A 14,758-nucleotide genomic window follows, 5' to 3' on the forward strand; every position below is an offset into this window, starting at 1 on the left:
CTTTATTTCCTCTATACCACTTCTACACACTACCACATCAACTAAGTCCAAAATACTGTTAGATTTCACATTGTATAAAGTGTGAAAGAAACACATCAGTATATTCTTAATGTCAAGATCACATTTTGAAAGTCTGTTTTGCAAGACATGACTAAGAACATTTCTCTAGCACTGACATCTCCTTCAATTAAAAATACACATCTTTATTATAAAACTTAGAGATTCGTAGGGTTTGACGTTTCTGTGGAAATGTGTTTTAATTGATAAACTCATGAAGCATTTTCTGTTAACCAGCCAATCTACTTGAAAAAATGTCAGTCTGTATTTCCTCTCACAAGTACCCATTAACAATGGTCAGTATCACTCTATAAATAAAACAGAAATACTACTAGACTGAAGAAAGGTGGCTGTTCAACTAACCATATCTTTGAAAAGTGGAGTAAGATTTTTATTTTTAGTGGTTGATTACTGGATACAAACATGTCAGTCTCCCTTCAGACTATATATAAGGAAATAAGAAATTTAAAATTGAAAACTGCCAGTTTAGCTCTTTCATGTACAATGTTCTTGTTAATTCTGTAAACTGAAAGTAACATACCTCCTAATTTATAAAATGAATATTTATGAAGTTCTTTACAACAACAATTTGCTACTACTTAGGAAGGAAAAAAGCTAAGACAACTCACTAAGCTGTCCCTCAGACAGACTTCCATTTTCTATCTTCTTGCTTTTCCTGAGCTCCAGATATTCACAATAGATGCTCAACCCCCACACTTTTTAGAAGTTCATTCTAAAGCTAAATGGCTGACTTGCAATTTTCTATTAATATAAAATGTCATTACTGCCTTCATTAAGCAACTGTGCTTTCCAATTGCTGTTTCTGGAAGAAAAAATCCCCAACAAATGTGTTTACTTGAAAGTATCTCCATTATGCAAACTGAATTTATTGCGCAGTTCTAGTTCAGGCATTTCCACAAAGCTGTCTACTTACCTCTTTACAGCACAATAAAAAAACAAAGTACTCCAAAAACCCCAAACTAGAAACCAATAGCAAGTTTCCATAAAAGTTTTGGTATGCATATACATCATTGCAATATAACCAAAGCCAAGGAAAACCATTGCATCACAGCTGTTGCATCTGGTTTAAGCAACTAAAACCAAAAGGTTTTTCTACATAAATAATATACACAGGAAAGAAGATGAATATCAATACTGGATTAAAGTAACATGGCAAATATAGATTCTATCAGTAGAAAAGCTGAAGTTTTAAGTTGGAACATAAGCTTCTGGAACTCTTCCTGTGTAGGTAGTCACCTCTAGGGACAGAAAATACAAAGTTCACACATAGCTGAGTTTAAGCATTCTTAAAATCTTACCAAGCATTACATTTCTCTAAACATTTTTTAATATCCTCCATATAGATCCATGAAGAAGAGCTACTCTTCCCAGGCAAAATCCCCTAGAATTCATCAGATAAACACTTTGATATTAAGAATTCTATAAAGAGATTTTAGACTCTATTAAATTCTTACCATGATCAAATTAATGTTGGCCTATGTCTTAGATTGCCTGAAGTGGGGGCAGAGCCCATGTTACTCTTGATTTATCATGCTATGACTACATGAATTAGTGCAAGTCACTCTGTACAACAGTGGTGATGGCACTGTAAGAACAGGAACAGCCATCAAAGCAGAGACAGTACAAGCTCATGGACCAGGCTGCCTGAAAGTTGGACTTCCAGATCTACAGGGCATTTTCTTTTTGTTCTTTTAATAACAGACCCTAGACCTTCCAACTCCAAAACCACGCTCCAGGGATCCACATATACACAACTGGCATGAACATCCATTCTTAACCTCGTACACAGAATTCCCCACTGGAAGTTTGACTTCAAGAATGAATTAACTATATAGCTTTAAGATAAAGAAGGGTATTCTTAATAAAGACCAACTAGCACTGACTACCATCAACAGCAGTAATTTAGTATGCACAGGCTAGATTAATATAACAAAGCTTAAGTTTGTCCATATATGAACTTCTTATAATATGCAAAATTTCATCCACTGACCACACAGCAGAACTTTCATCTTCAGTTTCAGCCTCCAGCTTGTTATAAACCAATTAAACATCTTTGAGGTGTTTTGTCTTATGCGGCTAAAAGCAAGTCACCTAGCATCATATAATGACTTTCATCATCCTTCCCTAAGCTTAATTCATATGGCCAGTTCATTACTTGATGTAATCCAGTGAGTATTCAATAAATATTCATCCTTTATTCATCTATTCCAGAGAAATCATCTCTTTTCAGTCCCAGTAGTCTACCCAGATCCCATAGTTTTCATCCAATGAAAGATTACTGTCACACAGCCATACCTATTCTGGATGTATGACAATATAATTCTGTACTTGAAACACACAAAAAAGCTGTGCTAATAAGCATAAATTTAACTAGTATTCTATCACCAAATAAAGGGAAGAGATGAGTATCTTACAAAATATTCCTGTAAAATTATTTATCAATCCCTACCCAGTGCAATACAAATCATATAACAAGAGTGGAAGCAACTGTGGGTTTCTGCATACAATATCATGTCTCAATTAATACTATGACTTATAACTGGACTCATCCTCATTGCTGGAAGTATAGTAATACTACTCCGTGACAGCAACCTTCCAAATTCATGCTTATATATTAACAAAATGTGGTCATTCTACAGGAACAGTAGAATTAATTATGCATAAAAAATCATTACATTCCCCATTGGATTCAAACATGCATATCTAATTCAAATGTCTACAAGAAAGCTTTATGAAAATCCAGCTACCCTTTCCTAGAAGGGAACATTACAGTTATCAACACCATCTCACACTACAGAAAACTTCACTGAAATACAACAGGTTAAGATAGAAGTAGTTAATGCATCTGACTCTGGATCAGCAAGATCAAGGGAAACTGAACTTAAGAGTATAGTGAAAGACTGTTTAAAAATATTAAAGATGTCAACTATATCGAATCAGTGCAACTGAATTAAGACAGTAAGAAACCTGACATCCCCTACTTACCAAATTAATTACCAATCATTCAGTAAATAGTAAGATCCACTGAGAGCAAAGGTAGTTTCCACACATTATCATTTCAACACTTATTTTATCAGCTATTGGTGTTTTCCTATGCATTTAAATACATGCTGGAAAGCTTATAAGTACTGAAGACGTTATGAGGATACAGTAGTAAAGATCAACTATGTACCTCAGGAAGACTATCTTAAACATTTATCTTTGCGCATAATCCATTTTCAATTGAAAACTTAAGTTAAAAAAATACAATATTCAATTTGCTACTAAACAACTATTGATGTTGCAGAAGCAACAGAAGCATCAATGCTAAAACTCTGGCTTTAAACTACAACCTCTGAAAAACAGAGAATAATTACAAGACACTTTCAAAAGTATATTTCTATATTCTAGAGACATTAATGATACAGTAGTATTCCTCAACTTCTAAAATTTCCACAACAATAACTTTAATTGAAGCTAGATATAACTAACTGGAACTTACTAGCTCTCAGGAATACCATCTACCAACTGAACTGTCAAATACCATTTGCAAAGCACGAGCCTGAACAAAAATGGAACTACAATATCCGATTAACCTTTAGAACTGTGGATGCTTTTAATGCTTTTTCCATATATTCAAGAAGTTCAAGAACTTAAAAATAGATGCATCAATTCAACTCCAAGTTACCAGATCTAACAAGCGCCAGAGAGAAAAAGAAAAAAGGTACCTGTAAGAAGTTCCAGTGTTACATACATCCTAGTCTGAAGACATGCTTGCCAGCTTCCCTTTGTAAACTGCAATGAATCAAAACATTCCAGCAGCAATGGTGGTATCCCTATAACTTCTCACTCCACCACCACAGCTGTAATTCAGGCGGCTGAGATGTGCTGTACAGCATGCCTGCAGATGCCGTTTGACTACATCCTTGCCAGCACCTTCCTGTCGCTGCCTGGTTGGCATGCTAGGCTCTTGCCTCTTGAGAGATTTTTGGAAGTTCTGATCATAGGCTCAACAGAATGCCAAAGATACACCTCAGCGAGAACTCCTAGAGACTGTCATATACAATCAATTCCTGATTAAGCCACACCTTGAGGAAGTTCTAGAAGCTCAAATAGTTAAAAAAAAAATGAAACACATTACACAATCTGTCTAAATTTTTAGATGACTACAATACTTGCCAGACATCTAAATGTAAAAACCTCCTTTTCTTCACAAACTTCTCTCCAAAATACATCCGGTTGACGTAATCAATCCAGTCTTTTTTTTCTTTAACCAAGAAGTGCTAAATAAAATTCTCTTTGTAAGCTGATTATCAGAAAGAAAGAATACTTCTCGTTCTTCATTCTTAATTTAACTTGAAAAAACTATACATATTTGGTGGAATAAGAACATACATGCTAATATTTAACACTACTACTTTAGGAATTTGTGAACATACATGCTAAGGTTTAACATGGCTACTTTAGGAATTTGTGTGCTATATGAAAGTCCAGCTATTTTTACTCTAAATCACATTACTGGATAGACTATTTAACAGTATTGCAGAAAGACTACAGCATGTTTTTTGACAACCATTAGTCATCATGTGTATCGTAATTCTGAAAGCCAAAAAAGCAGATTTTTTTCTTTATCTTCTAAGGCCAATTATTCTTTTTAACTCTTCATGGAGTCATAAAGGTTGGGAAAAAACTCTAATGTTATCAAGTCCAACCATCAACCCAGCACCACCATATTCACCATTAAACTATGCCATCAAGTGCCATATCCATGCTTTTTTTGGACACTTGCAGGGATGGTAACTCCACTGCTACCCTGGGCATCCTGTTTCAATGTTTTGCAGCCCCTTCTGTGAAGCATTTTTACCGTGTAATCTAAACCTTCACTGAGACAACTTGAGGGCATTTACTCTCATCCGTCCACTTCCTACCTGGAAGAAGAGACTGAAATACAATTTGCTACAACCTCCTTTCAGATAGTTTAAGAGGGCCATAAGGTCCCCCCTCTGCCTCCTCTTTTCCAGCCTAAGCAACCCCAGCCCCCTCACCCACTCCTCATAACACTTATGCTCATTTATATATAGGTTCTTTATTCTTACCAGTCTATTCCAAACCTTCTTTTAGCATTTGACAAAAACAGCAACACACTAACTTGTTCAGATAAAGAAGCACAGAGAAGAACATTTTATTTTGGAAACCTACAGAGTTGTGTTCAGAAAGTCAAGAACTACAGTCAAAGAAACACTATATTCTTTGTAGAGCAAAGACTGTGAAGGATGGTATCTCCTCTGGGAAGTTGGTCTGGGGTCTTAAATTGACCCATGGAAAAAACTTTGCACCCTTCAGAGGCAGACAGTCTTTTCACCCACAAAACTCTCTAATGTAAGGAATGAAAAGTTGCTTGCCGAAGACACAAATTAAAAGAGCTTGGTTTAGCATTTCGAATTCCTTGCCCTGCTCCACAGTGTTCCATTGATGCCACTGTCATAAGTAGATGACCTTAAAGAATTTGCCATACCCATGTTTACTTTCACCACACACAAATATATAGCACCTCAAAACATGAATGATGTCAATAATAAAATTGCACTTACTGTAATCTCAGCCTTGCTCAGACAGATAGAGCCTCTGCAGCCATACTCTGTTTCATCCTCAGACTTGTAATAACTGAGTGTGTTGCTTTTCAGAACTACCCATCGATCCTGCCATCCATGAATGTAGTTGGTCCACTGTAAAAAAAATGTCCTGATATCAGCCAATGGAAAGACAAGAATAAAATAATGATGGATATTTTCTAGGCTTTTGAGCACCTGAAGAAAAAGGCAACTTATTTTTACAAGTACTTCCTAAATGAAAACTACTTTTCTCCTCAGAGCTCCTAGAATAATTTTACAAACTCCCAAAACAACCAAAAAGCAGTTGTTTTGAAGGGCCAATAAGACAACAGATGTCTGGACTCCAACTGCACTGCCAAGGCCAGTCACAATAAAGGCAATAAACATACTGACACAAATTGAGGAAAACAGGGGAGGGGAAAAAAAAATCAAACATTAATGACTAGGCACCTGATTTAAAATCTGGAGCTAGGCCAAACGACTCAAGTGGACAGAACATGGAATATTTATTTTATATAAAATATGATATAAAGTTATCTTCATATAAATACAAACATGCCATTATCCCAGTAAATAACTATTGCAGTGCCTAGGGGACTCAGTGCTTTAATGATTTAATATTGCCCATAGATACTGCTTTAATTCTAACTACTTTCACTAAGACAATACTTGGTTATCAGCAGACATCCAATCATGTTTTTGCTATTCAGATTTTTTTAGGGATTCCACATTCACATACTGAATAAAAACAATATTCTGTGAACAAATTCCAAATTAATTCTTGAGGCATCTAGTAAGACGTGACCAAAAGTTCTGATTACTATTCCTACATTTGCTACATTTTTTCTGACTGCACTTTGTAGAATCATATGAAATTCATAGAATCATCTGACACTAACAGAAAATCAGGACTACCCTATAATTCTGACAGTACACTAATATTTATTAATCAATCATGGTGCAAATGTCATACATTTGATAAAAACAGAAACAAAAGCATTGAAATAAATCTTATCATGAAAGCATTTATTTGATTTTGACAAATGTTCTTTGATGAAAAACTCTGGTTAACATTGAGGTCTATCCATCATTCATTACTTTGTAGTCTAAAAAATGAAGGGGAAAGGTCAACTAACAGTCTCGTTACCACTTCATACTACATACATTAATTAACACACATTCCATAATTACATATTAACTTTAGTAATAAGATGATGAGGTCTAAAGAAAAAAATTACAACTAAGAAATTCTTAACAATTTTCAAATGTAGGCAAGACCTTGATTTGCTCTTAACATATAAAGCCTTTTTTCATCTCTTAATACATCTAATTGCTAAATACAACATTACTTAAAGAAAGCCTCAAGTGTGCTTAGCGCATGAAGTGGTAGCACAAGCAGTCAGAGGTGTATTATTTCCTGCCTTCCTCTTTTCCTATCTCTCATGTTCCCAACTCCTCCCAAGATGTGCAAGGCAGAGTCCAAAGTTATCTTGGGGGGAAAAAAAAAAACAAAGAAAACGACCTTTCCTTCTCTGAAAAAGTTAACAGAAATATATACAGCAGTGAATCTTGCATCTGCTGTTGCAATCAAAGCTTGCAATTGCATCTGCTGTTGCAATCGAAATGTGCCATGAATTAAGAGAATTCTTAAAGTATATTTAGGTAGGCACGAGGTTTTGGCAGAGAAAAGACCAGTGTTTTTCCAAGCATCTAGATTTTCATGCTTCCTGAAAGCCTCTTCCACTGAAGTTCTTTCTTTGTATCCACCTTAAAATCATTAGCAGGAAATACAATGGAAAAAAGCCTATGGTTACAAAACATTTCAAAAGACCAGCAGGATATACTTCTAATAAGTTTCTCTTACCAAATTCCTCCATTACCTTCACAGCTTTTCTCTTTACTGAAGGCAAGAACTACTAAAACTACTACTCACACAGTGAACTGCAGCCTACTTCTATGATTTTAGAACTTAATTATACACAGTAAGTTATTAAAAATAGGTATTTCCTTAGTAGAAAGTTCAGTATGCTACCGTTCTATTTTAATTAGTTTACCTTAATAATTACTGAAGTATCAACTAACAACAGGTAACCTTACCCCTCAAACATATTCATTAAGACGGGTTTTGCCATACTTCACTATTCATATTAAATTCCGGGTCCTCATGGGAAAGACACTCTCTGCTACACTCAGCATAATCATCCAGAAAAGCAAAAAGTTTGCACATACCTCAGCTAGAATGTCGGAAGCTACAGCTTCACCTGCTACACCACTGAGAAACAGCACCTGGACTTTGTATTCAATTCGCTAACATAAAAATTAATTACATCCCACAAATTACTTCCCTTCTAACGACAGAAGCATCTTACCCAAGGAAAGTTTTGCTGTGAAAAAAATGCAAGCAAAACACCAAAAATAAGCCAAACAAAAATCTCTTACTGTAACTGCTCTAACACTATCTCACATCCATCTCATCCCCCCCTTCCCCCATCCACTATTAGGTAAGATCCTACAAATGAGAACAGAGATCCTTCTCTTCTCCTAACCATTCCTCTTATCTCTGAGGTTAGAAAAATTTCCAGGCTGGAAGGAGTTCACAAAGTCCCTCGCAACAGTGTAAATTCAGTCATGGCTGTTTTCTACGCATTCAGGGCAGTGTAAGATCTCTATATCCCGTGCCTCCTACGTTGGCTTGTGCCTAGCCTTATTGCGTAGGACAAGAAAAAAAAATTCAAAACACAGTGCTTTAATCTTACAGATATTTCAACATTATTCTGAATATACTTTCTGTAATAAAAAAATAAAATATCCGTATGAAAACTAAGTCATTCAATATGCGACTCTGAAGTACTTCTGAAAATAAAATTTTCCAGTATAAACCGACACATGCTCGGAAGCCACCTTCTTTTCAGCGAAAAAAGAGAAAATAACTATGGTTATTTTTTATAAGCCGTATAGCCATTTTCCTTTTCCGCTCCTCCCGTTATCTCTTGCCGCAGGAGTATTTCAATGCCCTGTTTTGATACTTGCACTCAAAGCCGTGCCTGCTCCCGAGGAGAGGCTGCGGGCGCCTCTGGGAGCTCCCGGGTAGCCGCGACACCCAGGCCCGGGGCCGCTCCGGCCGGAGCCCGAGGCGCGGGGGAGACGCCCTCCCTGCGCGGCTGCCGGAGCCCGCGGCGTGCGGCCGGCGGGCTCGGGGGGCGGCGGGGACCGCGACTCTGCTCGAAGAAAGGCTCCCCCCGGCCGCAGGGGGCGGCGGGGCTGACGAAGGGGGCGCCTCGTTCCGCCGCGGCTCTGCCTGGCAGCGGCTCCGCCGTCAGGTGGCGGTGCCCCGGCCGTGCCAGCGCCGCCCGTGGAGCCGCCCGGCCCCACCCGCCACCGGGCCCCTCGGCCCGTGCCCCCGGGGCGGTCGGGCCTGACAGCGAGGAGGGTGGGGGGCGGCAGGGCGCAGGAATGGGGTAGAGGCGGCTTACCTTGCTGAGCACCCCGCAGAGCTCAACAGGCAGTCCGAGCTCCGTCTCAGGGTCCTCCTCGGAGCCGGAGGAATTCCAGCTCTGGTTGTCCGACATGGAGACCGGAGCCGCAGCCACCGCCGAGCTGGGAAAGAGCCGGAGCGGCCCCCGCCCACAGCAGCCTTTTGCCGAAGGGACTGGAGCGCCGGGCTCTACTCGAGCGGGTGCCGCCGCCGAGCGCCGCCCGCCCCTGCCAGCGACCGGCCGGCAACCAGGCTCGCAGCCCCGGGATCCCCTCGCCGCGGCCCCTCAGACCCCGCCCGTGGCCAGAGCCACAACACCGGGACAGCGAGGGGAGGAGGGGCGAGCGCGCGTCCGCCAGCCGGGCACCCGCTCAGCGCGCTCCCGCCGCCGCCATTTTAGGTGAGGCGGGCGCTCAATGCCACCATCGATAAGCACCCCGCCCCGCGGGAGCTGTAGTCCTGCCCCACACGGCCGTGAGTCCGAGCGCCATTACCCCTCGCTCATGCCGCAGGACGTGCTGGGAGATGTAGTCTCACTCTGACGGAGCACGGCCGCCATCTTGGTTTCGTCGTTCCTGCGCCGGCGGGTATCGCCTCAGTGACCCCGGCTGAGGGGAACTCCGGTACCAAGGGCGACGGTGCTGCCCGGGGCGGCGATGTTTGCTTTGTCTTTTGTGCAGAGGTATTCGCTTTATCTTTAGCGAGGCGAAGCGTCTCTCCGGCTCTGCTTGCTTTCAAGGGCGAGGAGCTGTAGCCTTTATTCCTCGCCTCAAACCGGCGGGACTCGGGAGGACAACTGAAGGGGTTGAGCTCCAAATTTTTCCCTCATCAAATATGGTGGAGGCAGCGGGAAGGGGCGGGAGATGGTGCCGGCTCTGAGTGAAACGAGAGGGGAGGGTGAGTCGTTAGGACGCGTCCGGGTTCTGCTTCTCCAGCGGCGCGCAAAGGCGTGGGGTGAGCAGAGCAGGCAGTGATGGGTCAGCGTTCCGCTTCGGCTGCCAGGTACTACGCGTGTCCTGTCTTCCATTTATTAAACTGCTTTCGTAGTTTAGGGAAAGAAACGGTGATTTTTTTTTTTTCTTAGACTTAGTCTGAAATACGTGTCTTCGTCGATATTTATGTGTGGAGATACATATTTGTAGAATGGGAAAAAAAAAAAACAACACCCTATTGTACCTGTCAATTCACAGCTTGTGAACATCGAATATAGTGGTTTGGGAAAGACTTAAGGTTTGTACTAACTCATGTCCTTTCTCTTGATTTCTTGGGCGGGGGAAAAGCGTGTTAAAGAATGTTGATTGAGTAAATTTCGGGTTGGGAAATACACTTCTATTATTGTTGTAAGAGCAGTGGTGCACAATTCTGTTTCCTCTGACTTTTTCCTTATGATAAATCATTGTGCAATTTTCCCTTGTTAGGCTGTTTGAAAGTTTCCATTGAGGGTTGTTTTTTTTTTTTTGAAAGAACATTGACACATCTACTTATATGCATTCTCTATATATAGCAGCTAACAGTTAAATAATATTCATACCTGCTCAAAGTCTCAGATATGTGAAAAACGCCAATCACTTCGTTTTTAAAATTTTTAAATTTTAATAATAATAAAATGGTTATAAAAATAGTAATACAATTAGAGTAATAAAAATTTAGAGTTAGGACAATTACAAGACAATAAAAAGCAAAGAATTATGGACGTCCGGATGCTCTTGGGCACTTAAGTCCTGACAAGCATGTTTTGTGAACAAAGGAATAACCCTTAAAAACCACACACTGTTGCACAGTCATACGTACTTCATGGTTATACATACATTCTATTTAAAATAAGAAACTCTGTCTGGAATATGTCAGCTCCTTCTTTTAATCCCCACGGCATCTTCGAGTCTGAGCAAGGCCTGAAGAAATTAGCTTCTTCTGATAAAAAAAACCATAATTTCATCTTCTCTGGAAGATTTAGGTATTCTGTGACTGTTATCTTGAAGCAAGTATTTCATTAAAAAAAAAAAAAAACACACACATAGTTTCTATTTTAACTACAAAACTACATTTACCATACTATTAAAATGTCAATATATCACTTCTAATCAATATAACATAATACATATAGTATTCAATTTAATATTTGCGAAAAGCCAATCATAAAATATGCATTTTTCACGGATATAAAGATATTTACAATGAATGCAGAACTGAGGATGATTCAAAAGGCAGCATCATTGTCCTAAATTATTAGAAGTAAAAAATAGTCATAGACATCTTAATATTTGTTTAATCACTGCAATGTACAGGAAAAAACTTTTACAGAAGTCTACTGTGAGTGCTACTTTAGATAATTTGCCAAAAAACAATATTTTTTGATTCACTACATGTTTAGGAAGAAACCAAGTGCATTTTTTTCTCCTTAGTGTTGGTTTCAATGTTTTGTATTTGTCAAGCAGGCTTTGTAAGTATTGATATGTATGAGAATAATTTAAAGTTCTTCTCTGCAATATGCTGTTGAAGTTAGTTGGCATTACCTGTAAAGCTACTTGTGTTTTCCCAATTAAATTATGAATGAACTTCTTTTCAGGAGCAGGAGCTGAAGAGACATGTCTGAGCAAGTCCTTTTAGCAATGGCAGTAGCATGTACACAGACATTTACTGTCATGCTTTTGATCTGAAACTATTCACTTAGTTACAGAGGAAGCTTGCTTTTTCTTTTTCCCCTCCAGAACATTGAATCAATAAAGTGTTACATACTAAAAATGCATTGGGTAGATATTTCTTCAGGTTGTTCAACAAACATGCCCATCCTTTTTAGAGAGAGTAATTGTTTTGTTTATTAATTGTGGCTAGCATTTTGCAAACTTTAAGTGAAAAAATACTGAATGCTTAAAGGTTTGCATTTTCAGCTTTTCATAGAATGCATTGGCTGTGCTAGGTAATAGAATTTTGTTTACATCTGCCACATGCTCCCAGTGTATCTTGTTTTTCAACACCGTGTCACCAGCTTATGTTCTTCCAAAAGTTGTATTGCAATTGTGAATACCTTATGTAAATTACCCTTTCTTTCCAATGTTCTGACCGTTTTTTTTAGAAACATAACGTACTGTCTGTTACTGAGATAAGGCCATATCCTTTTCAGCAACCATGGGTACAGTGGGAGTAGATTTGTAAAGGAAAGGTTTAGTGCTGAGGACTTTAAGTTCTTCTTACACATGTTTTGAAAGGTGTTTTTTTCAGACTATAGTAGTTTGATCCCTTGGACAGCACTACATTAACGATTGTGGTTTAGCAGGTGTGCTCTGGAAGAGCAGTCTTCCAGTTATGTATCATTTGAAAAGAATCAGGTTTGCCTGTGCCAAGACCAATGTAGGGTGCAAACCAAAGCCAATGTAGGATGCAAACCAAAGCATAGGAAATGTAGAAAATCATACTGGTATCCAGATGCACTCGCTTCTCTTTACCTCCTTCTATACCTTTTCTACTTAACCTTTGTTTTGAGATTTATTGCTGTGTTTGTTCTTTAATATCAAGTGTCCCTGTACTCAGTCTGTACCCCTTCTTGAGTCTTAGGGATTGCAAGAAGTTTGCAAGCTACTGTTTTAAGTGGAAATAGTCCTCACCTTTTTTAGAACAGCGGTACAGTGTTCTGTATTACTGTTGAGTATCCTACTTGTGGTACAAAAATTGAGAGTGTTGAGTTTTGCTGCTTGGAATGTCAGTGATAATAAGCACTGTCAAGTGGGTAACTTTATAAATGCCTTTATTTTTTTTCTTCTCCCTTTTTATGTATCTTTTTTACACTCCCATACCTTCTATTTTAGGGTGTTCATATTATGTTTTTAGAACAGAATCTCCATCATTTTCTAGTGTGTTCATGCTTACCATTATGTTTGTTCTGAAATTTAAGACTATTTTTCTTAGGAGGATCCTTAAAGGAGCTTTGTTATGCCACAGCATATTGCCTAATAGCATAGGCTCATAATGATTCAGACACTTTATCCTAAAACAGTTTTGCTCTCAGTGAATAACTGTATTAGGCTTTTGTTTCGAAGTAAAAAAAACAAACAACCAACCATATATGAATCTGTTGGCACTAAATATGTCTGTAGAAGCCAGGTTGCAGATAACTGCACTACCTCTAGTGTAGTTTTTACTGCTGAGTGTTCAGTTCCTTCATTATTTTCTTTATGGATTAAACTACAAAACCGTTGTTTTCAGTAGTCTAGAAGTGCGAGGAAAACTTAGTTAAAGACTCGAGATAAATCTTTGAGTTGAAAAGGTCCTTTTAAATATTGAACAGAGGCAGAAGAAGATACCATGGTTCTTTACCCTTCAAATAAACTTAGATGTTCTAAAGACATGAGGATTTTTTGACAGATAAACTGAAAGCAGAATTTAGAACAGAATTGCTTTGCATCTTCCCTACAGAAAATTGATAGGGTGTGAGTATTCCACTTGTTTTACTTGTGTCACTCTTTACATTAGCAAAGAATTATTCAGAGAGTTTAGTGATTGGTGTAAAATATTTTGACATTTATTTTTTAACATTGTCAGAAGCAGTCTCTATTAACTGTTTATTTAAAGTGTGAATTATTTAATGTTTAAAAATATGGATTTGCCTATAATTTGTTGCATCTTAAAGTCAGTGATTATACAGAAGACATAATTCTAGTTTTTTCAGGGCTAATTCCAGGTGCTTGTATGGGATCTACATTTTTGTAAAATGCCAAGTCATCTGCTACTGTAAAAGCTGTCTCATATGTGTCAGCTTGAGCACTTGGAATTTTTACTTCCATGAATTCTGGCTGTTTTCTGCTCAGTATTAATCATATGCTCTGGCTTATTATATTTGTAAAGATACTACATCTTTACTGGAAGATTCTTTTTTCTAAGGAACTTGTTTGTGTTATATTTTGAGAGAGGGAGAATAGTGAAACAGTAGTTTTGAACAGACTAGCTAGAAATCTATGTGGTTAACACCATGTATGTTAAGTGTATATGTATTAAATGCTGACAACACTGTTGTGCAGTTCCTTCTGCCAGTCCTTCTCTTGTACATCACTACAGGATTAGAACTGACAGGTGTCTTCTCAGGGCTATTCAGAAGCCAAGCCTCTAGTAAAAATCAAACCCATGTGGCTAAGCAGAGTTGAGCAGATAGTTAGAAGGACAGTCTCCGTGGATGCAGCTGTGGAGATGGTATGACACCAGCTAGGAAATCTCCTTCAGTGGCCGGGGAGAGCCACAGGAGTGGCCACTCAAGAGTCTTGGGCAAGACCAACTGGTAGTGGTGTGGGAAGCTGTGTGGGTTAAGCTGCCTGTAGGAATGATGAGGAATCCCAAAACGAAAAAAACAAGGGAGAGGATACTTGTCTGGTTTGCCAAGCAAACTTTGTCCCTTCCAGGGACAAGTGTCAGCTAACCAATCCTTGGCAGTAACTTATAAAGAGTGTGGGTGTACATAGGAGTACACTAAGAACAACCAATGAGGGAAAACTTGGGGAGGAGTGCAGAGCTCATAACAGCCAATGGGGAATAAACAAGGGAGGGACAAGGTTTCAGTGACAAATCACCTGTAGGGTAAAGGGTAACTGACAGGGAACATTCTCGAAAAAACTGGAAGAGGGGAATA

The 14,758-nt window shown here is 39.0% G+C and overlaps 2 protein-coding genes across 9 annotated transcripts in view; one reads left to right on the forward strand and one right to left on the reverse strand.

The window, feature by feature from the left end:
- The window catches only part of CERT1 (ceramide transporter 1), a 79,239-nt gene extending 69,874 nt beyond the window's left edge, over window positions 1–9,365 (reverse strand). For both annotated transcript variants that reach the window (XM_054003936.1, XM_054003935.1), the window contains exons 1-2: window positions 9,143–9,365; window positions 5,649–5,783 (exon numbers count right to left, since the gene is read on the reverse strand). In XM_054003936.1, the coding sequence (XP_053859911.1) occupies window positions 5,649–5,783; window positions 9,143–9,238 (231 nt within the window). In that variant the 5' untranslated portion in view covers window positions 9,239–9,365. The remainder of the gene's footprint in view (window positions 1–5,648; window positions 5,784–9,142) is intronic.
- A 278-nt stretch (window positions 9,366–9,643) lies between these two features.
- Window positions 9,644–14,758, forward strand: part of POLK (DNA polymerase kappa) — a 31,536-nt gene continuing 26,421 nt past the window's right edge. For 3 of the 7 annotated variants that reach the window (XR_008441424.1, XM_054003928.1, XM_054003932.1), the window contains exon 1: window positions 9,656–10,146. The gene's annotated coding sequence lies outside the window, so the exon portion shown is untranslated. Of the gene's footprint in view, window positions 10,147–10,228; window positions 10,375–14,758 lie in introns of all 7 variants that reach the window. The other 4 variants (XM_054003931.1, XM_054003933.1, XM_054003929.1 and 1 more) reach the window with 4 other exon arrangements.

This window comes from Vidua macroura, chromosome Z, assembly GCF_024509145.1.
Source record: "Vidua macroura isolate BioBank_ID:100142 chromosome Z, ASM2450914v1, whole genome shotgun sequence".
Classification (NCBI taxonomy): Eukaryota; Metazoa; Chordata; class Aves; order Passeriformes; family Viduidae; genus Vidua; species Vidua macroura.